Genomic DNA, 27285 nt, shown 5'->3' on the forward strand with positions numbered 1-27285 from the left:
AGGCCCAGCCCCCAGGTACTGCCCTGGGCTCCACCTGGTCCTGCACCTCACCCCCCCCCCCACCCCGGATGCTGAAATCACACACACACTTCTAACCCTTGCCAGAGCCTGGGTGCCCTCTGGTGCTCTCACATCAGTCACTGGGGCGGCAGAGCCCGAAGGGTACCCTGAGGACCTGGCGTCCTGGTGCCTGAGAGCTCGTGCTCTGGTGTTCCGGGCCAAGGGTGTGTCTGTCTGTGTCGCGTGGAAGAGCGGGCAGGTGTCCACTCTGCTCAGAGGGGCAGAGGGCAGAGCCCCTTTAAGGCCAGCTTGGCTCTCAGCTCGTTGCTATGTCTGGGACCAACTTCCTTAGCAACCACTTAGTCCCTTAAAGGGGCCTGAGCGGTGGCTGCCACCAGCCATGGCTCCCAAAAAGAAGACAAACAAGGTGCCCAACGAGCTCGAGAAGAAGCGGAGAAGCGGCAAGAAGGATACAGGCATCCCCAAGCCCTTAGAACCACCTTTGAGCGAGGAGACGAAGGAATTCTACCTCATGCAGATCCGAGACCTGGAGGACAGGCTGGCCCGGTGGGTGGGCCGGCGGGGATCCCCCCCACCGGGGATGCCAGGCTGTGCCCCAGACTCCTGAGGTGGGGTCCGCACCCCTCCTCACCTCTGGTCCCTTCCAGGCAATGTGGAAGGCTTCGAAACTTGGAGGGGAAATTAGTTTCTCCAGCCGCTCCCGGCTGTGTGCTGGGGTCCCGAATCTAACTGGCAACCCTGACCCGGGCAGGCCTCCCTCCTGCCCATGTGACTCATCAAGGGGCGTCTAGCTGGTGAGATGAATCAGGAATTATACCCTGGGGGTTCCTTCTTCCATCTGCCCTATCTGGACCGTGGCACTGTGTGCCCCAATAAACCTACCCAGCTGCTGGCCCAGGTATCCATGCAAGGCCTCAGTTTCCCCACTTGTGAATGAGAGTCACCCCCTGCCGTGACTGTGTAGCATGGAGGGGGGGCTCCCTAGCTCAGAAAAACCTGCCCATAACCTACTGCACTTTATTGATTGGACTGGGGGTCCTCCCTGGCAGTGTGCAGGACTTGTTCCTGGCTCTGCACTTGGGCATCACTCCTGGCAGGCTCGGGCGGGGAGTGGTGAGGAGCGGGGTACCACCTCCTGCAGCTTGAAGACAGTCTCCTTCCCATCGCGCCGCCCTACAGCCTGTCTTGGGGCCGCCTTGAGACGGACCTCTTTGCTGATGAGCGAGGTGGATGGATCTGATGCTTCATGCGTCCCCCACATGTGCTCACTACACCCTGGAAACTGTGCCAAGGGCCTGGGCCTGCCCCCCAGTGCACTGAGGCTCAAGAAGGAAGAGGGACACTCAGGAAAAGGGACCGGGCAGGGGGAGCTCCGTGCTCCTTGCCTGCCCCGCACCAAAGGCACATAGCTAAGCTCTAAGCCTCCAGGGGCCTGGATGACCATTTAGCTGCCGTGGGCATGCCAGGTCTTTCGGGCAGGTCTGTCCAGTGTGCCACGGGGAATCGGTGCATCATTTAAGTGACCATCTAATTAGACACCCACAGGTCCCCTCAAGCTGGTGCACCTGTGTATTTGAGGAAAGCATTGGGAGACAGGGGGCGGCTTTCCAGCTCCTCTACCAAGCCCCAAGAATGCAGGGGAGGGGGGACGGGGGTCTGCTGGCAAAGACAGACACGACCGCCACTACCCAGGCCTCAGCTGCCCAGGCAGACCAGGGTGAGTCTCCAGCAGAGCACCCGAGAGAGGGCAGCGTGGGGGCCCAGGGGTAGGAAGGAGAGAGCTGTGTAGCATGGTGATAGTGAAGCCAGGGAGGCCCGACCTCACTTGGGTGCAGGGGTGGCCATTTTGAGCTAAGCACCTTGAGGGCAGGAGAGTCCAGCGGCAGGCACTGGCCTTTGCCTGTGGCCAACCCGAGTTTGAGACCTGGCACCGCAGAGGGTCCACCCAGCCCTGCCAGTAGTGATCTCTGAGCAAAGTCAGGAGTTGGCCCTGAGCACTGGCCTGGTGCGGCCCCAATGTTCCCCCGAAAAAGAGACTCAACCTTGGGCCAGAGATGTATGGGGGTTAAGGTACATGTCTGGCATGCAGCCAACCTCGGCTGGATCCCTGACCCCACCCCCGAGCACAGCGCTGGAGCCCCTAAGCATCACCGGGGTGCTCTCGAGCACTGCACGGCCTGACCAGTGAGCTGCCAGCTCCACTGACTGAGAAGTGCCTGGTGGGACCTCTGGGCTCCTGAGCACCCCCAAAAAGACCCTCGACTTTGGGGGTCAGACTGACTTGAGTTCTGGTTCTGCTGCTCACTGACAAGGACTTTATTTTGATCCTTCAGAGCCTCAGGTTTTCACATCCGCAAAAAATGGTATTATCATAGCCCCTAATTCCTCGCTTTTTTGTTTCGGGAATGGTTTTGTTTTGTTTGGGGCCACACCTGGCAGTGCTCAGGGTTTACTCCTGCCTCTGTGCTCAGGTTCACTCCTAGCAGTACTCAGGGGACCATATAGTGTGCCAGAAATCGAACCCAGGTAGGCTGCGTGCAAGGCAAGCACCCTACCTGCTGCACTCTGGAAGCACCCACCCCACCGTACTGTCTCTCCATCACCCCCAATCCGTTACTGTTGCTCACCTATTCAACAGATACACAGGAGAGTGGCCTTAGGGCCCGGCACCGTCTGCCCAAGGGGTAGGGGGCACAGCTGTGGACTGACCCAGACCCTATCCTTGCAGGGGACACCTCTGGGCGAGCCAGCGGCTGGGCGGTGGGAGCGGATGAGGGGGCGGGCTCTGAGGGCGGGGTGGGGAGAGCAGGCCCGGACCTCTGCTCTGCCCCCGCCGCCGCCGCAGGTACCAGCGCAAGTGGGACGAGCTGGTCGTGCAGGAGAAGCAGTTCCGCCAGGAGTTTGAGCAGCTGGCCACCAACAAGAAGGAGATCGTGGCCTTCCTCAAGCGCACGCTCAACCAGCGGATGGACGAGATCGCCGACCTCAACGAGCAGCTGCAGAGCCTGCAGCTGGCCAAGGACATGGAGAAGGATGCTTTCGAGGCGCAGCTGGCCCAGGTGCGCCACGAGTTCCAGGAAACCAAGGACCAGCTCACGACGGAGAACATCGCCCTCGGTGAGGGGCCCGGGAGCCCCGGCTCTGGGCCAGGCCTGTTGGCTCTGCCCACCTCTGTGCACAGCCTGGGGCCAGCCCTTCTCTGCCCCCGTTTCCTCACCTGGGCCAATGGGGAAATGATGTGTCACCCCACACACACCACTGTTTTTTGGGGGGCCACCCCTAGCAGAGGGCCAGGGGTTACTCCTGACTCTGCACTCAAGAGATCATTCCTGGCCATGCCTGGGGGATCATACTGGGATGCCGAGGATCAAACCCGGGTCTGCCACGTGCAGGGCAAACGCTTGACCCACTGGACTACCTTTTTTTTTTTTTGTTTTGGAGTCACCCCCGCCGATGCTCAGGGATTACTCCTGGCTCATGTACTCAGGAATCACTCCTGGCGGTGCTTGGGGGACCATATGGGATGCTGGGAATTGAACCCGGGTCAGCTGCATGCAAGGCAAACGCCCTACCCGCTGTGCTATCGCTCCAGCCCCCCGGACTATCATTTTGACCCCCATGTCCTCTGTAACTATAGCCCTGTGCGGCTCCCCACATTGACTCATAATTGTGCCCCTAGTGCTGGAGACAGGATGTTCCATGCCCCACTGGTAGATGCCCGAGGGCCCTCACAGCCACCCGCTGGGGAGGCCATCCCATGGACTCAGGACAACACTGGGCCAGAATGGGGTGGAGGGTGAAGGCCAGAGGCTGTTGTGATACATTTTCACGAGAAGAGTGAGAGAGGTTCATGGGGTGGGGGGCTTCTTGGAGGAGGTGGCACCCGAACAAGGTTTCTCAGGACGAATGGAGGAGGGACGGAGGGAGGGCATCCCAGACCAAGTGTGGGTCCATGGGGCAGGACTGAGAACCACCTGCCTGGGGACAGCGCCTCTTAGAGACCAGGGACCATGGTGCGGTGGGGGGGAGGGGGCGCCTTTCAAGGTCCTCGATGCCCCGAACGCCTCCCCCTCACCGGCCCTGTGCCCTGGGCAGGGGGGAAGCTGGCAGCCCTGGAGGAGTTCCGGCTGCAGAAAGAGGAGCTCATGGAGAGGTTTGCGGTGCTGGAGGACCAGCTGCGGAAGCAAGAGAGCGAATACAAGGAGCACATCTACAACACCGAGAAGAAGTCCATGATGGACAAGGACAGGTGGGCGGGGCCGGCAGGGAGGGAGCCCCCCACCCCCTGCCTGTCGTCCCTGTCTTCTTGCCGTGCCTAGTAGGTGATGCAGGCCCAGGGCTCGGAAGGCTCTAGAACGAATTCGGAGCTGGGCCGCGGTGCTGATGCCCGCTCCCCTACCCACCCACCCCCGCCCCGCCAGGCTGCGGAAGGAGATCATCCAGCGCGTGAACCTGGTGGCTGCCGAGTTCCGCAAATTGGCCGCCAGCCAGATGTGGGACACGACCAAGCGGACCATCACGGAGAACAACATGGTGACCCTGCAGCTGTCCAAGGTGTCCCGGTACGGCCTGCAGCTGCTGCAGGAGAACGAAGAGCTCAAGAGCACCCAGTGCCAGCTGCGCCAGGAGCTGGAGCTGCTCGAGAGCACGCAGAAGGCCATGGCCAAGAACAAGCAGTCCCACGAGAAGGTGCCCTGCTCCCCAACGGGCGCGCCCGCCCCGCCTGGCACCCCCGCAGCTGCTGTGGGCCAACCCGGCTGGCTGTGCAGGGCTGGATGCGACCCGAGAGATTCTGGGGGAGTGGCAGAGAAGGGGCACCCCCTCCCCACCACAGCCCGGCTTTTCCTTATTTGGCTTTAAGCCCCCCTCCCCCCGTAAGCTGTTGGAGTGGAGCTGGGTGGGGGACAGCGGTGGTGTCCAGAGAGGAGAGGCTGGGTCCTCTGGGGACTTTGGTGGCCTCTCTCTCTCTCTCTGGGCCAGGGGTGAGCCCTGGGTGTGAGGGAGTGCCCGCCTGCACCCACAGCTCATCCTCATGCTGACCGAGAAGTGTGAGGAGCAGCAGCTGGACCAGAAGGAGGTGGAGAAGATGCAGGCCCAGCTCAGCAAGCAAGAGCACTGCCTGCAGAAGCGGGAGGAGGAGAACCAGGCGCTGCGGTGCGGGCGGGCGGGCGGGTGACCCCTCAGAGGGAGGGGCTGAGGCCCCCGGCTCACCCTTCTGTCGGGGGCGCAGGAAGAAGACTGAGCAGCTGACTGCCAGCCTGGAGCAGCAGCAGGCCAAGGGGCAGCGGCTCCAGGAGGAGCTGGCCCAGGAGCAGAACACTAGGGCAAGGCTGGAGAAGACCGTGACCCAGGTCACCTCGTTCCTCCAGAGCATCCTGCAGGTGGGCCGGAAGTGCTTGGAAGCAGGGGCGAGGGGTTCTGAAGCCCTGCAGGGTAGCGGGAGGTCGTCCAAGGGGCTGGCCCGCCTCGGTCTTGTCATCTTGGCGGGGTGAGGGCGTCTCCCCTGCAGCTGTGGCTGGGAGAACCCTCGGGAAGTGGGGTTCCGTTCCCCGGAGGGCCTGATGGCGGTGCCCCCCCACCCCGACAGATGCAACCAGAGGAGGGCAAAGACTCCGAGCTCCTGTTCCAGCTGCAACAGAGGGAGCTGATGGAGCAGCTACTGGCCATGCTCAGCTCGACCCTGGCCCTTGATCCCCTTCAGGCCGCCAGTCCCCACCAGGAGAGGTGAGTGCTGGCCCGGCTGGGGGGACTGCAGCCTTCAGTGACACGAGGCGATGGCCGTGTCCCCTCCCCACAGGAAGGCCAGCCAGCAGTCCCCCCGCGCGGCTCTGCTGAAGCAGCTGGCTGACATCAGACCCTACCGGCCCGGGGACCTCGGCCTGGTGCCCCGGAGCACAGGCATCCCGCCCAACCCCAAGGACCTGCAGCTGCTCTCTCACACCAGCCGCATGGGGAAGGTGGGCTACTTGCACATGCAGAACAACACCGAGGTGAGGGGCTGGGGGCGGGGGGGCAGGGTGGCGCATCCGGGCTCTGGCAGGCAACTGTGTGTCCGTGGGGCCAAGGCTGGACCCCCACCGCTGCGCAACGCACAGGCAGGGGAAGGATGCCCCGGACTCGGCTTCCATGCATGCATCTTTAATCTTGTAGATGAAGTTTGGAATGCAGAAGAAAAGGCTGAGAAAGTGTGGCCATCCTCAAGGTTCTCTCCTTCTCAAGTAAAACAGAGATGTCAGCCCCCTAGCCCCGAGACGGGCTGTCCCGGCCACAGATCCTGCCCCCTGCCCCCCACCCTCCAGGGCTACCTGGGGCAGCGCAGAGACACGTTCTATTAAATAATAATAATAAATAAATAAATAAACGGAAAGCGGGGGTCAGCGCGGCACTTCCTGGACTGGGGGGTTGGGGGTGCGTGGGCAGTGTGGGACGGTGTATCTGCTTGCAGCTGTGGGCTCAGGGGTTTAGCGGAACCGCCTGGCCGCGTTCCTGGAGGTGGTCCAGGAGCAGGTCAGCAGCACGGTCCAGCAGCTGGGGCAGCTGCTCCTGCTCCTCCGGCGAGAAGGGGCTCATCAGGTAGGTCTGCACGTCCTCTGGCGGCTGGGCGCCCCCGATGCCCACCCGCAACCGTGGCATGAGCTGTGGGGGGGGAGCGCAGGTGAGGGGGGTGCCCCTGCAGACCCACCCCCTCCTCGAAGGGCTGCAGGGACCCCATCCATGCTAAGGAGGCGATGGGGGTCACTCACGCTGGAGTTGAGGCAGCTGATACAGGACCGGACTCCCTCGTGGCCCCTTGGAAGAAGGACAGGCAACGGGTGGTTAGGACGTGGGGGGCGGGGGTTCACGCCCCCTGCCCCGGCCCCACCCGACAACTCACTTGGGGCTGCCGGCCAGCTTCAGCGCCAGTTTCCCCAGGGGCTTGTCCAGCTGGTCGTGCAGCAGGTAGACCTCATCGGGGGCCAGCCCCAACATCGCCGCTGGGTGCCACGAGAAGGGGGGGGACCCGGTCAGCTCGGCGCGCGCCCACGGTGGCCGGTCCCCAGATCCACGGGGAGGCGCCCAAAGCAGCCCCAGCCCCAACAGCCCGAGGGCGCGGCGGCGGCGGCTCCCGCGAGTCCCGGCCCCGCCGGCCGCGCGCGCCACTCACCGGCCCGGGACACGCAGCGCCCGTTGGCGTGCAGGGGTCGCCGCGGTCGGAGCAGGACCACCTCGGCGTCGGCCAGCGAGGCCCGGGCCAGGTCGGCCGAGCAGCGCGCGTCGCGCGTCCAGCTCTCGGCCACCCCCAGGCGCTGCGCCAGGCGCGCGAGCAGCGCCATGCCCACGCTGTGCCGCGTGTCGGCCACTCCGGGGTCGCCCAGGCCGACCACCTGCGGGGGGGCACCGGGGACACAGGCGCGCCAGCTCTCGCCGCCCCCTCCGCCCCCGCTCCGCGCGCCCCCGGGGCCCGTGGGGGAGGGGAAGGAGGCGAGGGGGCGGGGCGCGCGGGGGGCGGGGGCGCGCGCAGCCGCGGGCACCTGTGGCAGGAGCCCCGGGAGTCTGGGACGCTGCCGGCACCGCGGACCCCGTCTCGGGATCGGCGACGGGAGACAGTGGGCGGGGCGGGCCGACCGCGCGCGGACCCCACGTCGCCCCCCGCGCCCCCGCTCTTGAGACTCACCAGCCACCGCTTCCCGGAGGTCCGGGGCTGCAAAATGTACTCGTGCATGGGCCGACTGGGCCAAATCATCGGCTGGAACACGCCCGGCGGCGGCATGGCACGTCCACTCAACGCCTCCGACCTCCCCCTGCACCGGACCGTCTGCAGCCGGGGTCGCCGACCCTCCCCCCTGGCGGACCCGGCCTCCGACCAATCACAGTCGCCTCCTGCCCTGGGCGGCCGCCGGCAGCCAATCCGGAGAGCCCGAGCCTGAAAGGCGGAAGGGGCGGGGCGAGGCCCGGAAGCGCCCGCCCCCGCACTCGCCGCGCCGCGGCAGCCCCCGGGTTCGGGGCCCTCCCCTCCCCCTCCCTGTGGGGCTCGCAGGGACCCGCGCCGGCCGTCGGGTTTGCGGAGAGGGAGCCCTGTTGTGACCCTCGCCGGGGCGCGCCGTCTCGCTGGGACCCCCCCCAGCCAGTTCCCTTCCTCGCGCCAACCCCCTCGGCCGCCCTCGCGCGGGTCCAATTTTGCGAGTCTCCGATTGGTCGGATTCCAGGGGGCGTGGCCGGGGCGTGGCCCGCGGGCGTCCTGGAGATGGTGCCTAGCAACGTCAGGAGTGGACGAGACCCGGGTGGGGGGCCTCGAGGCAGCCGGCGCAGGCCCTGAGGGCCTCGTGGAAGGGGGACTCATGACAGACAACCGAGAGGTGCAGAAGGACGAAGCAGAGGCGCGGGGACGGGGAGGGCGCCGCGGAGGCGAGGGGCGGGTCGCCGGCCAGGTTTCCAGCGCGGGAGCGGCGGGGACCGGCGTGCAGCCCCGGGAGGGGGCCTGAGCTCCGGGTGCACCGGAGGAAGGAGCCGAAGAAGCTCAAGAAGCTCGGAGCTGGAGGGAAACGGGCTGTGCAGAGGCCGGGTCTCGGGGCTCCTGGACAGTCGGAGGAGGGGAGGCCGGCCTCTGGCTGGAGGCCCAGTTTGAGCCCCCGCTGCGGGCAGGAGGAGGTCACCAGGACGCCAGGGCTGTGGGTAGGGAGGTCGAGGACCCGGGACCGACGAAAGACCAGGGGAGCGGGTGTGCGGGGGGGGGGGGGGGGGGGGGGGGCGGGCGTCATCTGAGACCTGCCTCCCCTCCTTTCCAGGATGGTGTGGGGGCTGACCAGACTTCCTCGGTGTACATCCCAAAGCCATGGGTGGTACCCGCCCCGAAGACCGACATCCAGCGCATCTTTGGCACCAGCCAGGTGTTCACGAACTCCGAGGAAATAAAACCAAAGGAATCGGAGTTCACGGTGCCCCACAAAGTCAGGGAGTAGTGAGTGTCTCTCTCCACAAGGTCCCAGGTCCCGAGCGACCCAGCACAAGCCGTGGTCATGCTTCCGTCCCTGTTCGTCTGCCTCCCTGGGCTTAGGTCCGATCCAGTCAGGTTCGGCTGTATAATAATGGCTCACCCATGTTCGCAGAGGCAAAGCCGCTGACGGGGATGCACCCCAAGAACGCCAGCTTGCCCTTTCTGACTCTCCATCCAGATCCCTCTCTTAGACACACACCCCACCCAGGGCTGATTCAAAGTAAAGGCCACGAGGCCAGGGGCCATATAGTACAGTGGGTAGTGCCCTGGCCTTGCCTACGACTGACCCAGGTTCTATCTCTGATGTCCCATAACGTTCCCTGGGCCCTATCAGGAGTGATCCCAGAGCACAGATCCCAGGAGTAAGCCTTGAGTACCACCGGGTATAGCCCCCAAAAAACAAATTAAAAAAAAATAAAACAAAGTCAGGGCCAGCCTCTGTCCCCTCCGCCTGCAGCTATGTCCGAGGTAAGCAATGCCTGGAGAAAAAGGACTGGGAGATGGCCGTGCTGTTCTTCTCGCGCGCCCTTCACCTGGACTCAGAGCTGGTGAGAGGAAGAGAAGCCGGGGTGGGCGTGGGTTGGTACCCGCTTCTCCCTCCCTGCCACGCCTGCCAGCCCTCCTCTGTGGGTGGGCGGAGGGAACCACAGCTGGGTGCCCCCTGCCCTCAGGTGGACTTTTACATCCTTCGAGCCGAAGCATACATCCAGCTCTGCGACTTCTCCTCGGCTGCCCAGAACCTGCGAAAGGCCTACTATTACCAGCCGGACAACGTCGACTTCCTGAAGCGGCTCAGCCTGGTGCTTTACCTGAAGGTGCCGATGCTCCAGGCCCACAGAGCGCCCCCCCCCCCCCACACACACACATGTGCACACAAGCCTCCTGGTTCTATAGCCAGAAGGGCCTTCCTTGCTCCTGGCACCTGCTTCTGTCTTCGGAGGACCTCTTTGTCCTCCTGTCTTCTCAACTCATCCCCTCCCAAGCTGTCTTCCAGCCAGGGCTGCTAAAGTGCCTGGCAACACTGTCCCGTCCACCCTTCTGCAATGATAATTGTCTCGTCGGCACCGTCCAGGTTGCTGTTGCTTTTGCTCCTTGGGCCACACCCAGCAGTGCTCAGGGCTTACTCCTGGCTCTGCACTGAGGGATCACTCCTGGCAGTGCTCAGGGGACCATACGGGATGCCCCAGATCAAACCCAGGTTGGCAGCGTGCAAGGCAAGAGTCCGAGCACTGTACTTCCGCCCCCGTGAACTATCCAGTTTGCACATTGAGCGCCACGAGCCGCAGAAAGGTGGCTGGTGTGACTGAAGAGGGAATTCTGTAAACTGCCTTTCATTTCTCTTTGTTTGATTTGGGGGCCACGCCCAGCGCTACTCAGGACTTACTCCTGCTTCTGTGCTCAGAAATCATTCCTGGTGGGACTCGGGAACATATGTGTGCTGGCTGGCAGTGGAACCCCAGCGGGTCATGTGCAAGGCAAACGCCTTAACCCCTGCACTGTCTCTCTGGCCCCAGATTGCATTTTACATTTGTGGAGCCATAGGGAACTGGTGACTATGCCAAATTGATCTAGAATCTGCTGGAATCTAGATTTGCTTAGGCCAGAGAGGTTGAGGTCTGGACACTTTGCTTGCAGGAAACCTGGGTTCATCCCTAGAAACACAGGGTTCCCTGGGGACCTCTGGGAGCAATCCCTGAGCACAGAACTGGGAGTTAGCCCTGAGTGCTTTCAGGCATGACCCAAAATTAAACCCCCAAAAGCACAAAAGAAATGATAGTCCCATTTGGGTTTTTTTGGGGCAGGGAGGGGAGTTATGGAGGAAAGGCACATTTGAGAGTGCTTTGGGATTACTCCTGGCTCTGTGTTCAGGGATCACTCCTGGGGTTCAAAGGACCATATGGGAAGCCAGGAATCGAACCTGGGTCAGACACATACAAGGCAAACACCCTTCCCACTGTACTATCTTTCTGGCCTAGCCCTGGCCCCCATTTGTGATCCAAAATAAGATACCCACAAAGTCCAGATATGTTCCATTTTGACAACTTAAATACCTTTTTTTTTTTAATTTTTATTAGTAAAACACCATGAGGTACAGTTGTAGACTTACAAATTTTTGTGCTTGGGTTTCAGTTATACAATGATCGAGTACCCATCCCTCCACCAGTGCCCATTTTTCATCACTACTAATCCCAGTATCCCTCCCACCCCCCATCCCCCCATCCCACCCTGCCTCTGTGGCAGGGCATTCCCTTTTGTTCTCTCTCTCCTTTTGAGTGCTGTGGTCTGCAAAAGAGACATCGAGTGGCAATCATGTTCCGTCTATAGTCTACTGTCAGCATGCTTCTCCCATCCTGGCAGGATCCTCCCAGCAGCCTTTATTTGGTGCTCCCTTCTCTATCTGAGCTGCCTTTCCCCCTAGCATGTGCGGCTGGCCTCCAAGCCATGGAGTAAACCTCCTGGTACTTATCTTGGCTTTTCTTGGGTGTTAGTCTCCTATTTTGTTACTTTGTATTTCCCAGATGAGTTCAGTCTTTCTATGTCTGTCCCTCTCTTTCTGACCCATTTCGCTTAGCATGATACTTTCCATGTTGTACCACTTGTGTGTTAATTTCATGACTTCATCTTTTCTATCAGCTACCTAGTACTCCATTGTGTAGATGTACCAACCTTTCTTTTATTGTTGGGGCCACTCCCGGCAGTGCTCAGGGCTTATTCCTGGCTCTGCGCTCAGAAATCACTCCTGATGGGGTTCAGGGAACCATATGGGGTTCCGGGGCGGGGGGAAGGGACTGAACCCAGATCTGGCTGCATATAAGGCAATGTACTATACCCCTACCCACTGTACTCTAGCTGCAGCCCCTAGTTAGTTCTTTTAAAGACATGTTTGGGCGTACCCAAACCACCTGCTTTACCCATCACGGGGGGGGGGGGGTCTGATCCCCTTCGGGCACTGCTTCTTGGCATCTCCCGTCTTCTCTCCATCGCCAGCTGATGGCACCTGGATGCGTGTGGCCTGTGACTGACCTTACAGTGTGCCCGCATGTCCACACTGCTGGCTCCAGAGCCCCCGTCCCTCTCTCCGCCCTGCCCCCCCTCCGTGACCTCTCCCTGGGCAGTCCCCCCTCCCCCACTGCCCGTTTCCTCCTAATCGGTGTCTCATCTTTCAGTCTCGCCCAAATCCAAAGGACAGCAGTCTGTCTCTTGTCCCTTTGTCCTGCCATCTCCACACTGCCCTGCCCACGGGGCTCCGCTGAAGTGACCATCCTGTGTCCCCAGGGCCAGTGCCTGTTCGAGCTGTGCTCCTTCTCGGAAGCCCTCAAATACTTTCTGCAGGCGGCTAAGCTCCAGCCCCAGAGATCCTGCTTCCGGTACCGATGGTAGGTGCTCGGCCCCTGCCCCCCGCCCCCCTCCCCGCCCTCCCCACTCCCTCTCCCCGGCCCAGACAGAGCCCCTTTGTCCTCCCCCTCAGCATGGCCTGTTACCTGGCCCTCGGGCGGCTGGAAACCTGCCTCTCCTACATCAACAAGGAGATGAAGCAAGGCCTGGTCAGCGCTGACCTGTATGTCCTCCGGGCCAGGCTCTACAACTCCTCCAAGAAGGTAGTGAGGGGCTGGTGCGATAGCACAGTGGGGAGGGCGTTTGCCTTGCACGCGGCCGACCTGGGTTCGATTCCCAGCATCCCATATGGTCTCCGGAGCTCCGCCAGGAATAATTCCTGAGTGCAGAGCCAGGACTAACCTCTGTGCAATGCTGGGTGTGACCCCCCCCCAAAAAAAGAAGGTAGTGAGCGCCCTGAGGGCAGGGCAGGGCAGAGGTGGGACAGGGAGTGCTGCTCTCCCCAGCCTGGGACCCTCAAGAGGACAGTCTAGGCCCCCCATCTGGCATGTCGGGTGCTGATCACCCCATTGGCCCCCCCAGGACTCGAACCCTAAGCAGATCCTCACCCAAAGTGTCACCACCCGGGAACGATGGAGCAGATTAGATCACGGGCAGCAAGGGGACTCGGGGGGGTGGTGAGGGGGCAGCAGGAATCTCAAGGGTGCTCCCCGGGGGGTTGCTGGGGCGATAGCACAACGGGTAGGGCGTTTGTCTTGCACGCGGCCAACCAGGGTTCGATTCCCAGCATCCCATATGGTCCCCTGAGCACCGCCAGGGATAATTCCTGAGTGCAGAGCCAGGAATAACCCCTGAGCATCGCTGGGTGTGACCCCCCCCAAAAAAGCAATCGAAGGTGCTTCCTGGGTCAGTGGGCTCTGAAGGACCCTCCTGGGGGCGAGGTTGTGGACAGTGGGGAGGGGGAGGAAGCTGAAGAGGAGAGTCGTGAAAGGAAGGGCAAGGGCTGGCGAGGGGTGTATCTGCACTGGGGAGAAGGGGGTGAGTTGCGGGGGGGTAGAATCCTCTGGGTGTCGTGGCCGGATAAGAGAGTGAGGCAGTGGGATATCCAGGCTCAGTCCAGGGTCTGGGGACATGGGTGTCCTGGGGTGTGGAAGGCCAAGTGTCCCTCTCTGGGAGTTGGGGTGGGGGTACTTCCAGGGGAGTCTGGTTCAAAGGCAAGACGGTGGCAATCCCTGGTGTTTGCTGTCATTGTCGGGGGATGTGGCCATTCCTGCCGCCCAGATCTGCCAGCCCCGGCCCCACCCTCTCCCCTCATGCTCTGGGATCCCCTATTCAGACACCTGGGAGCAAATGTTGAGGGACTCCCTGAGGGTCACAGCCAGTGCGTGACCTAAAACCCAAGTGCACCCACGCAGCCCTGTGATCATCGTCTCTGTCATGGTCCCCTCCTGGCCTCCGCTCGGTGCCCGGCAGGACACAGGCTGTTCTGCCTGTTGGTTGACTCAGACCTGTGGAAGGTCCTTGCCTGGGATGTCCTCAGCCCATGGCTCTGAGGTTGGGAGAGTAAGGCCACCATGTCACGTGTGACATGCAACTGTCACAGTCCAATGGCTGTGCCTGTCCCCTGGAGTCAGCCTCACAGGGGCCTTCCCAAGAAAGAGGCAGCTTCTGTCCCCTATTCGGTGGCAGAGCACAGCACACCTGAAGCGGGGTTCCCTCCATGGCCCCTACTGCCTCCAGGAGGTGGAACCAGTGGCAGGGGGTGGGGAGAACCATGGTGCCACCGACCAGCTTGCAGGTCTGCCCGCCCCATGGCCTGCGCCTGATGCCAGCCTGCCCCCCGCAGCCAAACCTCTGCTATCGGGACCTACATAAAGCCTTGCTGTTGGATGCCCAGCACCCCGAGACTAAGACCCTGCTGAAGGTGCTGGTGAGCCAATCCCAGCAGGCGCGCGAGGAGGCGGGAATCCTGGCCGTGCAGGGCAAGTTGTCCTATGCACTGCAGCGAATCAACTGTGCCATAGAGAACAACCCTCTGGACCCCAGCCTCTTCCTCTTCCGGTACTGGGGCAGGGATGGGGGGGGTGGAGGATGTGAGGGGCTGGCCCTAGGGCCCAGGTCAGGCCTGCCCTGCCATGTGCCCTCTGCGTGGTTGGTCTGGGGGACAACCTGTGACTCTGCCCAGGCCTCAGTTTCCCCCATTTAAGCCCTAGTCATCTTTCCCTAGTCCCCATTGGGCCAGACCCTGGGAGGTGGACTCTGCCCTGGTCATCCTTAATCCCGCCCCCACCTGCAGGCCTTGCCAAGTAATTCAGAGCCATTCAGGGCTTAAGGGGGTGGGAGGTGGGGGTCTAGGGGCTGGTGGGCTCCAGGTTCCCCAAAAAGAAAGGACCTATTTTTCTTTTTTTTCTTTTTCTTTTTTTGCTTTTTGGGTCACACCCGGTGATATACAGGGGTTACCCCTGGCTCTGTGCTCAGGAATTACCCCTGGCGGTGCTCAGGGGACCCTATGGGATGCTGGGAATCGAACCCGGGTCGGCCATGTGCAAGGCAAATACCCTACCCGCTGTGCTATCCCTCCAGCCCCAGGACCTATTTTTCAAGGGAAATAACATTATTAGTGCCTGCTGCTGGAAACAGTACAGCAGCAGGAAAAGTATTTGCCTGCACGCAGCCAACCCAGCTTTTGATCCCCAGGATCCCACTGGGTTCCCCAAACACCACCAGGAGTAATTCCGGAGTGCAGAGCCAGAAGTAACCCCTCAGCATCACCGGGAGTGGCCCCAAAAAACAAAACAATAAAATAAGTTATTACCAATGCCAGGTGCAGAGTGCCTTGCATTCGGCCAGGCCGGGTTCAATTCCCAGCACCCCAGATGATCCCCCAGCATCGGCAGGAGTGATCCCCTCCTCCCCCCCCACCACCTGCGCAGAGGCAGGAGTTAGACACAGGAACCGCTAGGTGTGGTCCCCAAACCAAAAATCAAGATCACTTAATCACTTAATCCCCGTTATTCATCGATTTATTCGAGTGGGTGCCAGTAACGTCTCCATTCATCTCGGTTGCGTGCTAGTGTAGCCCAATGGTATCTGTTCGTTTTAGGAACATGTAGAGCCTCAAACCGATCATTTAGGGTCTTGACGAATAAGTCTGACCATCTTATAGGTGGGCGTCCACGTGATCTTTTGATGTCTCGTGGAATCCAATCAGTAATGGCTCTAGTCCAGCGGTTGTCTGTAAACCTCATTACGTGTCCAGCCCATCTGATTTTTGATGTCTTGGCAAATGAGACAGCGTCCCTGATTCTTGAGCGTTGACGAAGATCAGAACTCCGGATTCTATCTCTCATTTGAGTGAATCGTGATATTCCAAGCATAGTTCTTTCGATTCCTCTTTGAGAGACCCGAATAGTATTCTCATCCTGTTTTCGTAGGGTCCAGGTCTCTGAGGCATATGTTAATGCAGGAAGAATAGTGGAATCAAAGAGATGTGTTCGTAGCTGGAGGTTCTTTGTCCTTTTAGTTATTTCTTCAATGCTCTTGAAGGCATTCCAAGCCGCTCTCTTCCTCCTGCGCAACTCAGGTGCCAGGTCATTCATCATGTTGATTTCTCGACCTAGGTATATATAACTGTTGCATTCGGAGATGGTGGTTCCGTTGAGAGCGAATGGAGCATCAGGAACAAGGCTGTTTCTCATAAACATTGTCTTCGTAAGATTCAGCTGTAGTCCGACCTTTCCACATTCACGGTCAAAGTCGTTCAGCATTTGTGCCGCTTGGTTGATGTTTGGTGTTATTAGAACGATGTCATCAGCAAAGCGGAGGTGGTGTAGTTGCCGACCATCTATCTTCACTCCCATGTTTTCCCATTCCAGTCGTCGCATGATGTTCTCGAGGGTGGCACTGAAGAGTTTTGGTGAAATGGTATCACCCTGCCGAACCCCTCTCTTGATATGGATGATAACTTCTTTGTAGAATGGTGAGATCTTGGTATTGAATCCGCAATAGAGCTCACGAAGGATCCTGATGTATTGAGTTTGTACGCCCTGATTGGCTAGGGCTTCCATGACCGCTTTCGTCTCAACAGAATCAAAAGCCTTCTTTAAATCAATGAACGTTAGACAGAGTGGCATCTTGAACTCCCGAGATACCTCAATGAGCTTGGTTATTGTGTGGATATGGTCGATGGTACTGAATCCTTTTCGGAATCCAGCTTGTTCACATGGTTGTCCTTCATCTAGTGTTCTGCTAATCCTATTCAGGATGACTCGAGTGAATAGTTTGTAGATGACAGACAATAGGCAGATTGGGCGATAGTTGCCAATGTCGTGGATGTCTCCTTTCTTGTATAGTAGTACAGTCTTGCTGGTTTTCCATTGGGATGGAACCTTGCATTCAGACAGGTAGCGTGTGAAGAGTCGAGCCAATGTATTGATGAGTACTGATGGTAAGTTCTTCAGGTGTTCAGGTCTGATCTTGTCTGGGCCAGGTGCTCTTTGTTTCTTTACTGACGAGATGGCATGTTGGATTTCGGAAGGGAGAACATTGGGAACGACATATCCATCATGTGGTATGTGGTATGTGGGCAAGTGGATGTGGCTATTAAAGAGATCTGAGTAGAAGTCATGAATAATCTTCTCCATTGCCCTTCTGGAAGATGTGATAGATCCATCATGATGTCGGAGGGCAGTCATCTTGGTTTTGTAGTTGGTGAAGGACAGGCGGGCATTACGAATGTTTTTCCCAGCTTCTGCTGCATCTACCAGTACTGCTGCTCTCCTGTTTTTGAGGTCATCCTTGATGGCTTCTCTGCACTGTTTTGCCAGTTCGGACGTTTGTTTGTGGTTGCCTGAGGCACGTGCCAAGCCACGTTGGCGAATAAGTTCAAGATGTGTGCAGAAAATAGACAAAGGACCAAACGTGATGACTTCTCAGGGTTTGTAGTGCAAACCATAATGCCCAAAAGTAGAGAGAGATTATGGGGAATCATGTCTGCCATGGAGGCCGGGGGAGGGTGGGAAAGGGGGGTTTTACCGGGGATATTGGTGGTGGGGAATGTGCACTGGTGGAGGGACGGGTGCTTGATCATTGAGTGACTGTAACCCAAACGTGAAAGCTTATAACTATCTCACGGTGATTCAATAAAATTAATTAAAAAAAATCAAAGTGACCAAAGCCTCACGTGCGCCCCCCCACTCCAGGGGCACCATGTACCGCCGGATGCAGGACTTCGATGCGGCCGTGGAGGACTTCCTCAAGGCCCTGGACATGGTGAGCGAGGGCCACGAGGAGACGGTGAAGCAGGCCCAGCGGCAGCTCCTGCTGGCTTACAACGACTTCGCACTGCACTGCTACAAGCAGGGCGCTTACCAGGAGGGCGTCCTGCTGCTCAACAAGGCGCTCAAGGACGAGCACCTGGAGAAGGGCCTCTACATCAACCGCGGCGGTGAGGGGGCGCCCGGGGACGAACCGAACCGGCTTCTGAGGGCTCAGAATCGCGGCAAGGGGGCTGGAGCGATAGCTCAGCGGGTAGGGTATTTGCCTTGCATGTGGCCGACCCGGGTTCGATTCCCAGCATCCCATAGGGTCCCCTGAGCACCGCCAGGGGTAATTCCTGAGTGCAGAGCCAGGAGGAACCCCTGTGCATGTGCATCACCAGGTGTGACCCAAAAAGCAAAAAAAAAAAAGATCCATACAGGGGCTGGAGAGATAGCACAGCGGGTTGGGCATTCGCCTTGCACGCTGCGGACCCGGGTTTGATTCCTAGCATCCCGTAGGGTCCCCCAAGCACCGCCAGAGGTAATTCCTGAGTGCAGAGCCAGGAGTAACCCCTGTGCATCGCCGGGCGTGACCCAAAAAAACAAAAACAAAAAATCGCAGCGAGAGAGCTGGGGGAGGAGGGGGATGGGGGTGTCATCAGCTCCCCGCCCCCAGCACCAGCCCCGGGGTGGGGGCTGGGGGGGGAGGGCGCATGCTGGGCTGGGGGCTGGGCTTGGGGGCTCCTGGGTCCTGGGGGGAGGGTGAAGGCCTGACCCAGCTCCCGCCGCGGGCTCCAGACTGCTTCTTCCAGCTGGGCAACCTGGTCTTCGCGGAGGCCGACTACCAGCAGGCGTTGGCGCTGAGCCCGCAGGACGAGGGGGCCAAACTGCGCATGGGCCTGCTGCAGGAGAAGTTGGGCTTCTGCGAGCAGAAGCGAAGGTGCGCCCCCGGGGGTCCCGGGGGTCCCGGGGGCGGGGCGGGGCGGGGGCGGCCTCTCCGACGCCCGCCCAGGCTGGATGAGAAGCTTCTGAGGCTGTTCCGTTAGGGCTCCTGAATATCCTTGCTTGGGGTGGGGTGGGGTGGGGTGGGGTGGGGTGGGGAGGGGGTGTTGGACCACCCCCAGAAGTGCTCAGGTCTTACTCCTGGCTCTGCGCTCAGGGATCCCTCCTGGCAGGACCAAACCCAAGAGCCCTACCCGCTGTTCCATTGCTCCAGCTTCCTTAAAAATACCCATCTTATTTTCTACGTTGATTTCAGTAAAAGGTTCTTCACCTTTGGGTTTTTTTTTTAATTATTAGACACTTCAGTGTTATGTAATATATAACCGGGACCATGGATGACGTTCCATCACCTCCCACCATCCCTCAGAAGCTAGGTGAAGATCCCTCCAAATTGTCTCGGATGCATATACTAATAATAGTGATCATTTCCACAAGTGAGATCGTGGGCCAGAGCGATAGTACCGAGTGATGTGAAATTTAACGTTTAAAAATATGTATCTATAGGGCTGGAGCAGGTAGAGCGTTTGCCTTGCACACGGCCCGACCCGGGTTCGATTCCCAGAATCCCGTATGGTCCCCAAGCACCGCCAGGAGTAATTCCTGAGTGCAGAGCCAGGAATAACCCCTGTGCATTGCCAAGTATGACCCAAAAAAGCAAAAAAAAAAAAACAAACTATTTTGGAGGGCAGTTGGGGGTTCCCAAGTGTTGCTCAGGAGGCCTGGAGGCCCCTCCAGGCAATTCTCAGCTGACATGATCCAAGCACACAGGAGCTTGGACCATGTAGCAGTGCTCAGGGAACACCTTCAGCAGACGACCAGAAGGTTTCAGGGATGGCACAGGGGAAGTCACACTTAAAACTTGTGCTTTACCCACTCTTACCCACTCATCTGTCCCTCCGGCCCTGGAGATATATATATGTCACACCCAGCAATGCACAGGGGTTACTCCTGGATGCTGGGACTCGAACCCGGGTGAGCCGCATGCAAGGCAAATGCCCTACCCACTGTGCTATTACTACAGACCCTTCCTCCAAAATAATTTAATCCAGTTATTCTCCCCAAACATAAAGCCAGTGTAAGCTCTGTTGGGAAAGGAGAGCCTTGTTTTCCCCAAACTTTACTCGGATGGGGTGTTAAGATTATTTTTCAATTCTTAGGGCTGGAGCGAGAATAAAGCAGGTAGGCTATTTGCCTTGCAAGTGGCTTACCCGGGTTCGATCCCCAGCACCCCCTGAGTCCTGCCAGGAGGGATCTCTGAGTGCAGAGCCAGGAATAAGCCCTAAGCACTGCCCGGGATAATCTCATAGGAAAAAAGAAAAGCAAGACTCTCTTTCACGGTTCAGATTCTGCTGTTTAAGTTCCTAGTATAAGGCCAGTTGGCTCTAAAGGGACGGACCCCAAGTTCAGTTCCCAGAACTCTAAGGACCCCTGAGCACTGACACAGGAGTAGCACCTGAGAAGTGCCACTATGGTCCTAAATCCAAAAATAAATAAATTGCTAATGCATTCAGTTATCATAGGTGTGTGTGGGGTGGTGTCACACTGAGTGGTTCTCAAGGATTACTCCTTGCTTTGTGCTCAGGGATCGCTCTTGGTGGGGTTTGGGGAACCATATAGGGTACCAGGGCTCAAACCCGGGGGGTTGGCTAGTGCAAGTCAAGCACTCTATCCGCTGTACTATCACTCTGGCTTCTAGGATGTTTTGCCACTAAAAAACTTGGAAATGAAGCATAGTCATTAATGAATGCTTTTATTTTTGGTTTCTGGGCCTAGGAAATTCTCAGACATTCTTTCCCCACTCTGAGAACATAAAATGATCCACTTCAGGGTTGGAGGGATAGAAAAACAGGTAGGGCATTTGCCTTGTACATGGCGGACCCAGGTTTGGTCCCCGGTACCACATAGAACTGGTCCCGAGCCCAGTCAGGAGCAGCCCTGAGTGTAGAGCCAAAAGCAAGCCCTGAGTACAGCCAGGTATGACCCCCCCCAAAAAAAAAAATACCCAAACCATCCACTTCAGCTGGCATTATGCAGTGGTGCTGTGATCTGGGCCCACGGACAGCTGACATGGGAGCAGAGAACATGATGGCATGGCCAGCGGACAGAGGGGGCAGACACCCACCAGGTTTCCCCCAAACTCCTCGATGAGGTCCTCAAGCTCCTGTGTCCCCCCAGAGCCCCCACTCAGGGCCTGTGACCCCCTTTTTCTCCAGGCACTTCGATAAGGCAGAGACCCACTTCTCAATGGCCATCCACCACAACCCCAAGAAGGTCCAGAACTACCTGTTCCGAGCTAAGACCCGGCAATTCCTGCAGAACACTTTTGGGGCGCGTCAGGACGCTGCGACCGCGCTGCTCCTTAACCCCAAGCACCCCAAGGTGTGTTCCCAAAGGGCCAGGAGGTCAAGCTACAGTCACCAGCCCTGCACAGGAAAGCGTTGCCCACTACCCGGGAGAGACATGGGGTTTCCTGCTCGTACCAAGAGCTGCTCAGGATCCCTGGCTCGGATCGGGCCAGAGCCTTCCTGTGTGCTGGGCACTTTCCTGACCTGGCAGCCTTGTTTAACCCTCTCCAGCATTCCCATAGGACAAGTAGCAGCATAATCTCCCCTTCCACTCCCTAGCTTACAGATGAAGAGGCTTGGCGAAGCCAGACCCTGTGCCCAGGTCGCCCCTGCTGGTCAGGGTCAGACCCGATTGGTGTGGCTCCAGAATTCAGGGTGGGCCTGACCGATGTTCCTTCTCCAAACTGTCCCCTTCTCGAAGCCTCCTGATCATTTGGGGGCTAAAAGACCTGGCCCTTTGAAAATGAGTTGGCGGAACGAGCACTAGTACAGAGGACAAGGCACAGGCATTTTCTGGACAGTCCCCCCTCCTCCACCGTGTATAGCTTTAGAGCCCCCAGCACCCCCAGGGTGAGCCGGGTATCCCCAGAACTGCAAGGCCCAGACACATCATATCTCGAGCCTTTGCACTGAACCACAGTCCGGGCTGGCCTAGAATCGCTGTGGAGCACCCGCAAATCAAAACAGTTTTAACTGTTTTTATTTTTATTTTTTTATTGGTTTATTTATTTTGCTTTTTGAGTCACACCCGGCAATGCACAGGGGTTACTCCTGGCTCTACACTCAGGAGTTACCCCTGGCGGTGCTCAGGGGACCATGTGGGATGCTGGGAATCAAACCCGGGTCAGCCACATGCAGGGCAAATGCCCTACCCGCTGTGCTATTGCTCCAGCCCGTTTTGATTTTTTTTTTTTTGAGAATTACCTGCACTGCTTTTTTTTTTGTTAATTTTTTAATTTTTATTAGTGAAACACCATGAGGTACAGTTGTAGACTTACAAACTCTTGTGCTTGGGTTTCAGTTATACAAAGATCCAGTACCCATCCCTCCACCAGTGCCCATTTTCCACCACCATTGATCCCAGTATCCCTCCCACCCCCCATCCCTCCACCCCCCCTGCCTCTGTGGCAGGGCACTCCCCCCTGTTCTCTCTCTCCTTTTGGGTCCCGTGGTTTGCAAAAGAGGAATCGAGTGGCAATTGTGTTCGGTCTATAGTCTACTTTCAGCATGCATCTCCTATCCTGGGCAGATCTTCCCAACACCCTTTATTTGGTGCTCCCTTCTCCCTAGAGTGTGCGGCTGGCCTCCAAGCCATGGAGTAAACCTCCACATAGTGGAGTACTATGCAGCTGTTAGAAAGGATGAAGTCATGAAATTTACATACAAGTGGTACTCCATGGAAAGTATCATGCTAAGCGAAATGAGTCCGAAAGAGAGGGACAGAGAGAGAAAGATTGCATTCATCTGGGGAACATAAAATAACCAAATAGGAGACTGACACCCAACAATAGCCGTTTTGATTTTTTTTTTATTTCTTTTTGTGCTTGGGTTTCAGTTATACAATGATCAGATACCCATCCCTCCACCAGTGCCCGTTTTTCACCACCATGGATAATATCCCTCCCCCCCACCCCCCCATCGTTTTGATTTCTAACCCCTCTTCAACCCTAACAAAAGGCTCAACTGGGCCACCCCTGCTGCCCCTGCCCTGGGCCACTCCAGGCTCTGTTCTCTCCCTTGGCAGCTGCTCCCGCTGCTAGATAAGCTCTTCCCGGGCATGTCGGTGGAGGAGGTGCGCAAAACCAAGGTGTGCCAACTGGCCCAGCAGCAGCTGAAGCAGAAGCTGGAGGACAGCGAGCAGAACAGCCTCCCGCAGAGCATCCTAGGGTGAGCTGGGGGGCGGGGGGAGGGGGCGCGCGGCTTCCTCGGGGCTCCGGCTGTCCGCTGCCAGCACTTGACCGGGCGTTCTGGGCCCCCCACTTGGCAGGAAGCTCCGGGAACAGGAGCTCGAGCATCAGAAGGTCCAAGACGCAGAGCAGCAGCAAGACCTTCCGCCGGAGGCCCCTGAAGTGATGAAGTCCACGCCGCAGGTCTCCAGGGTGGAGCCAAGAGTCCCCCGCAAGAAGGTGAGTGTGCCAAACACTGGGGCTGGGGGAGGCGTGGAGGTCTGGGGTGCAGCACCCCAAACCCAACCAGAGTTGAGGGTCACGGGAAGGCTGGCGCTGACCCTCACAGCTGCCTTCCCGAACCCCGCCCACACTCACCTTCACGAATGTGGGTGTGTATGAAACGTGGGTGTGTGCTCTACGTGCACTCTTTTGTTTTGTTTTGTTTTGGGGCCTCAACTGGTGATACTCAGGGGTTACTCCTGGCTCTGGCTCTGCACTAAGGAGCTATTTCTGGCAGCACTCAGGGGACCCTATGGGATGCTGGGGATCAAACCTGGGTTGGTCACCTGCAAGGGGAGCACCATACCCTCTTGTACTATTGCTCCGAGCCAGAGATACATAAGAGGACATAATCTCTTTGTGTGTGTGTGTGTGTGTGTGTGTGTGTGTGTGTGTGTGTGTCTGGAGGTCATACTCCTTTAACCAGTGGTGCTCAGGGCTTATTCCTGGCTGTGTGCTCAGGGATCACTCCTGGCAGGGCTTGGGGGACCATATGCAGTGTCAGGAATCAATTCCAGGTCAGCTGCATTGAAGGCAAGTGCCCTACTCATTGTACTGTCTCTTTGGTCACTACTCTCAATTATAAAAAAAATAAAAATAAAAACAAAATGGTACTGTGGGGTCCAGAGAGGACGGTAATGGGAGAAATAAGGAGCTTTGCCTGCACCTGGTCCAACCCTGCTTTGATTACCAGCACCGCATACCAGGCCCTGGTCTTGAAGAACCACAGAGTCCAGAGCTCTCTGGGCCTCCTTCACTGCTGGCACAGGCAAGCAGCGGGGTCACCCGCCTGTCCTTAGCCGCCTGGCCAGCCTGCCCTCCCTCCGTCTCCCTCTCCTGCTCTGTCCCCTCGGAAGGCCCCGGCCCACCCTGCCTCTGCAGCTCTGTCTGCTCCCCACACACTGTCATGCCCTCAGCTGTCAGGAGTCCTGCAGGTGGGTCGCACCCGGGTCTCCAGGGCTCCACTCAGGCTACAGAGGCGCCAGTAAGTGGGTCCTGCAGTTACTGTCACTGTCCTCCCATTGTTCATCGATTTGCTCGAGCGGGCCCAGTAACGTCTCCATTGTGACACGTGTTACTGTGTTTGGCATATTGAATACATCACGGGTAGCTTGCCAGGCTTTGCCGTGCGGGCGAGATACTCTCAGTAGCTTGCCGGGCTCTCCGAGAGGGGCAGAGGAATCGAACCTGGGTCGGCCGGGTCGGCCAGATGCAAGGCAAATGCCCTACCTGCTGTGCTGTTGCTCCAGCCCTGCAGTGGAGAGGATAAAATGGGCTGAGACCCGCAGGGCAAAGAGCCCCGAAAGCGCACACTGTGGCTGCCAGAGCCCACCTACACCGGAACTGATGTGCATTCAGTCCAGAGGAAACTGAGGCCTGAGCCTCCGGCCATCACCCCTCCTCGCCTCCCCAGCCTCAGTCCTCAGCGAGCCCCTTCAGGCATCCTCAGCTTAGAAGAACAGCCACCCAGTGTGTGTGTGTGGGGGGGGGGGAGCGGGGTCCCCAGCCCCGTGGGCCCCCAGAGCCTGGGAGTGGCAGTTTTTTTTCCCACCCTAGGAGAAGAAGAGGAGGCCGGCGCCGAAAAACAAGGAGTCCTCGTCCAACAGCTACCTGGACTCCACCTTCTCAGGCCCCATCTTGGCCAGTAAGTTCCCAGTGCTCTGACCCAATGTTGGGGACCCAAAGCAGTAGAGCGGGCGAAGGTCACGGTCAGGGACTCTCAAGGAAATGCCTGCAACCAGCTGAGGGGGGCTCAGGGCTCCGGGGATGCCACTTCCCCTGCGGGGCTGGCGGCCCTTTCTCGCTGCCCTCTCGGCCTCTCCCTGCTGCCAGCCAACCCCCCTGAGCGCATGTCCCAGGGCTTTCACCAGTTGGCAGGAGACAGAAGGGACAAGTCCCAGAATGCAGCCCCAGCGTGCCCAGGCAGGTGTGAGGCAGGAACCCCTGATAGGATGGGGTTGGGGGGCCAGAGCTGGGGGCTCTGACAAGAGGAGGCCCACAGGAAACAGGTAAGAAACACAGTGTGGGGGCTGGAGCAATAGCACAGCGGGTAGGGCATTTGCCTTGCACGTGGCCGACCCGGGTTCGAATCCCAGCATCCCATACGGTCCCCTGAGCACCATCAGGGGTAATGAGCCAGGAGTAACCCCTGTGCACTGCCAGGTGTAACCCAAAAAGAAAAAAAAAAAAAAAGACTGGGGGCTTCCAGTGGTATGGAGGTCCCAGAAAGCTGTGGGTCAATTAAGCCCCTTAAGGGGGTGTTCAGGACACCCACAAAGTGGGCCAGGGACATGCTTGCAGGAGGGGCTGTGGTAGAGGCGGAGCCAGGCCTGGATGGGCGGGGCCAGGGCTGGGTGGGCGGGGTCTCTTGGGACCGCCTTCCCTTCAGGCCTAGGGGAGGCGGAGCTCCGGGAGGCCCCGCCCATAGGGCGCCGGTCCTTGGCCAGAGCTGTCCAGGCCCTGTGGTCTGATCGCTGCTCCCCATCTGTCATTCCTAGTCAGTACCGGGACGTCCCCAGAAACTTCGGAGACGTCCACCGTCTGCTGGGACTACAAGAGCACCTCAACCACAGGAATATCCAACTCCTCGGTGAAGGCCATTCAGTCCTCAGACATGGAGGACCAGAGTCACAGCCCCCAAAAAACCAAGGGCCAGAGACAGGCTCCCAGCAAGACCAAGGCCCTCCAGGCCCAGAACCAGCATCCCTGCAAGACCCCGGAGGCCCAGGGCTGGAGCCCGAGGCCCACCGGCAGCGAGGAGGCTACCCAGGAGCCAAAGCAGAAGCACAGGAGCAGGGCGGCGCAGGGCACCAGGCAGCGGTTCCGAAAGGTCAGGGCTGTCCAGGACTGGGGCTGGCGACTGATCCGAGGGCCCCCCAAGCGCAAATTTCTCCAGGATCCAGCTTTGAACCCTGATAGCAAAGTCAGCCCGAGCCAGAGTCCCGGAGACACTGACGTCGCAGAGGAACATACCCAGCGCCCCATCAAGATCAAGGTCACCTACAGCTGCACCGTGAGTCCTGGCAAGATCGAAATTGCCCCGAGCCACAGCCAGAATCCTGGCAAGCTTGAGGCCACCCAGAGCCACGGATCCAGTCTCAGCAAGCTCGAGACTTCTCAGAACCACAGCCAGAGTGACAGCAAGATCCAGGCGACCCCAGAGGAGAACCCGATTCCCAGTAAGAACGAGGGCTCTCAGGACCAGAGTCGGAACCCTAGCAAGACGGATGCCACCCAGGGCTTCAGCCGGAGTCCCTCCAGGCCCAAGGTCACCCAGAACCAGAGCCCAAGTCCCACCAAGTCCAAGGTCACCCGGAGCCCGAGTCCCACCAAGGCCAAGGGCTACCGGAGCCCAAGTCCCAAGGCCAAGGGCCACCGGAGCCCAAGTCCAACCAAGGCCAAGGGCAACCGGAGCCCGAGCCCTAGCAAGTCCAAGGGCCACCGGAGCCCAAGTCCCACGAAGGCCAAGGGCAACCGGAGCCCGAGCCCTAGCAAGTCCAAGGTCATCCAGAACCAAAGTTGGAGTCCCACCAAGACCAAGATCACTCGGAACCAGAGCCCGAGCCCCAGCAAGTCCAGAGTCACCTGGAGCCTCAGTCCCACCAAGTCCAAGGGCACCCGGAGCCGGAGCCCGAGTCCCAGCAAGACCACGAATAGCAACGGGCACGGCCAATGTCCCAGAACGACTGAGGTCAAGGGTCACAACCGGAGTCGCGGCAAGACCAAGGTCGCCCGGAACCTCAGCCGGCAGTAACAGCACCTTCCACGGGAACCACAGAGCCCCCTGCCTCTGGCTGGTGCCGGGGAGACTGCACCCCCACAAACACAGGGTGCCCAGCCAAACAGCCTCCTTCCAGAGCTATCAAAAACCTCAGCCGACACTCCTCTGGTCTCATCGCTATGTTTATTGTGTGTCGTTTTACAAAATTAAAAAATCTGAAAGCCAGACCCCACTGGCAGCTTGAGTCCTTCCACCCGTGGGGAACGAGAATCGAATCCCCAGCACAGCTGGACAATCCTGGGGTATGGGGTTTGGCACGGGGGCTCAAGGGGCCAGAAGTAATGGGTGAGCACATTCCCCTGTCCCTGAGTGACAATTCACAGTTCAGAAGGCCAGCCTGGAAGGGGAGGTCAGGACTTCCCGTGTGGGGAAGGACGCCGAGGCCAGTAAGGCCAGGGAA

The 27285-nt window shown here is 58.8% G+C and overlaps 3 protein-coding genes across 3 annotated transcripts; 2 read left to right on the forward strand and 1 right to left on the reverse strand.

The window, feature by feature from the left end:
* The first annotated feature begins 318 nt into the window (after window positions 1–318).
* On the forward strand, window positions 319–6356 carry CFAP157 (cilia and flagella associated protein 157). Its single transcript, XM_056108911.1, is given in 9 exon segments — window positions 319–567; window positions 2867–3138; window positions 4117–4270; window positions 4443–4710; window positions 5045–5181; window positions 5183–5402; window positions 5609–5745; window positions 5819–6011; window positions 6321–6356. Coding segments are annotated over 9 exon segments (1584 nt in total). The 5' UTR covers window positions 319–400.
* Window positions 6357–6455: 99 nt separating this feature from the next.
* On the reverse strand, window positions 6456–7804 carry PTRH1 (peptidyl-tRNA hydrolase 1 homolog). The gene is made up of 5 exons (XM_056108820.1): window positions 7676–7804; window positions 7166–7385; window positions 6896–6995; window positions 6765–6810; window positions 6456–6657 (listed from the first exon to the last, which is right to left on the reverse strand). The coding sequence occupies exons 1-5, from the start codon at window positions 7769–7771 to the stop codon at window positions 6475–6477; spliced, it is 645 nt and encodes a 214-aa protein (XP_055964795.1). The 5' UTR covers window positions 7772–7804; the 3' UTR covers window positions 6456–6474.
* Window positions 7805–8180: 376 nt separating this feature from the next.
* On the forward strand, window positions 8181–27275 carry TTC16 (tetratricopeptide repeat domain 16). The gene is given in 15 exon segments (XM_056108912.1): window positions 8181–8357; window positions 8787–8959; window positions 9453–9543; window positions 9667–9810; window positions 12272–12372; window positions 12465–12594; window positions 14178–14392; window positions 17533–17777; window positions 18388–18529; window positions 20805–20970; window positions 22681–22823; window positions 22924–23062; window positions 24662–24749; window positions 25603–26901; window positions 27259–27275. Coding segments are annotated over 15 exon segments (3111 nt in total). The 5' UTR covers window positions 8181–8339.
* Window positions 27276–27285: the final 10 nt, after the last annotated feature.

This window comes from Sorex fumeus, unplaced genomic scaffold (genome assembly GCF_029834395.1).
Source record: "Sorex fumeus unplaced genomic scaffold, SorFum_2.1 ptg000233l, whole genome shotgun sequence".
Classification (NCBI taxonomy): domain Eukaryota; kingdom Metazoa; phylum Chordata; class Mammalia; order Eulipotyphla; family Soricidae; genus Sorex; species Sorex fumeus.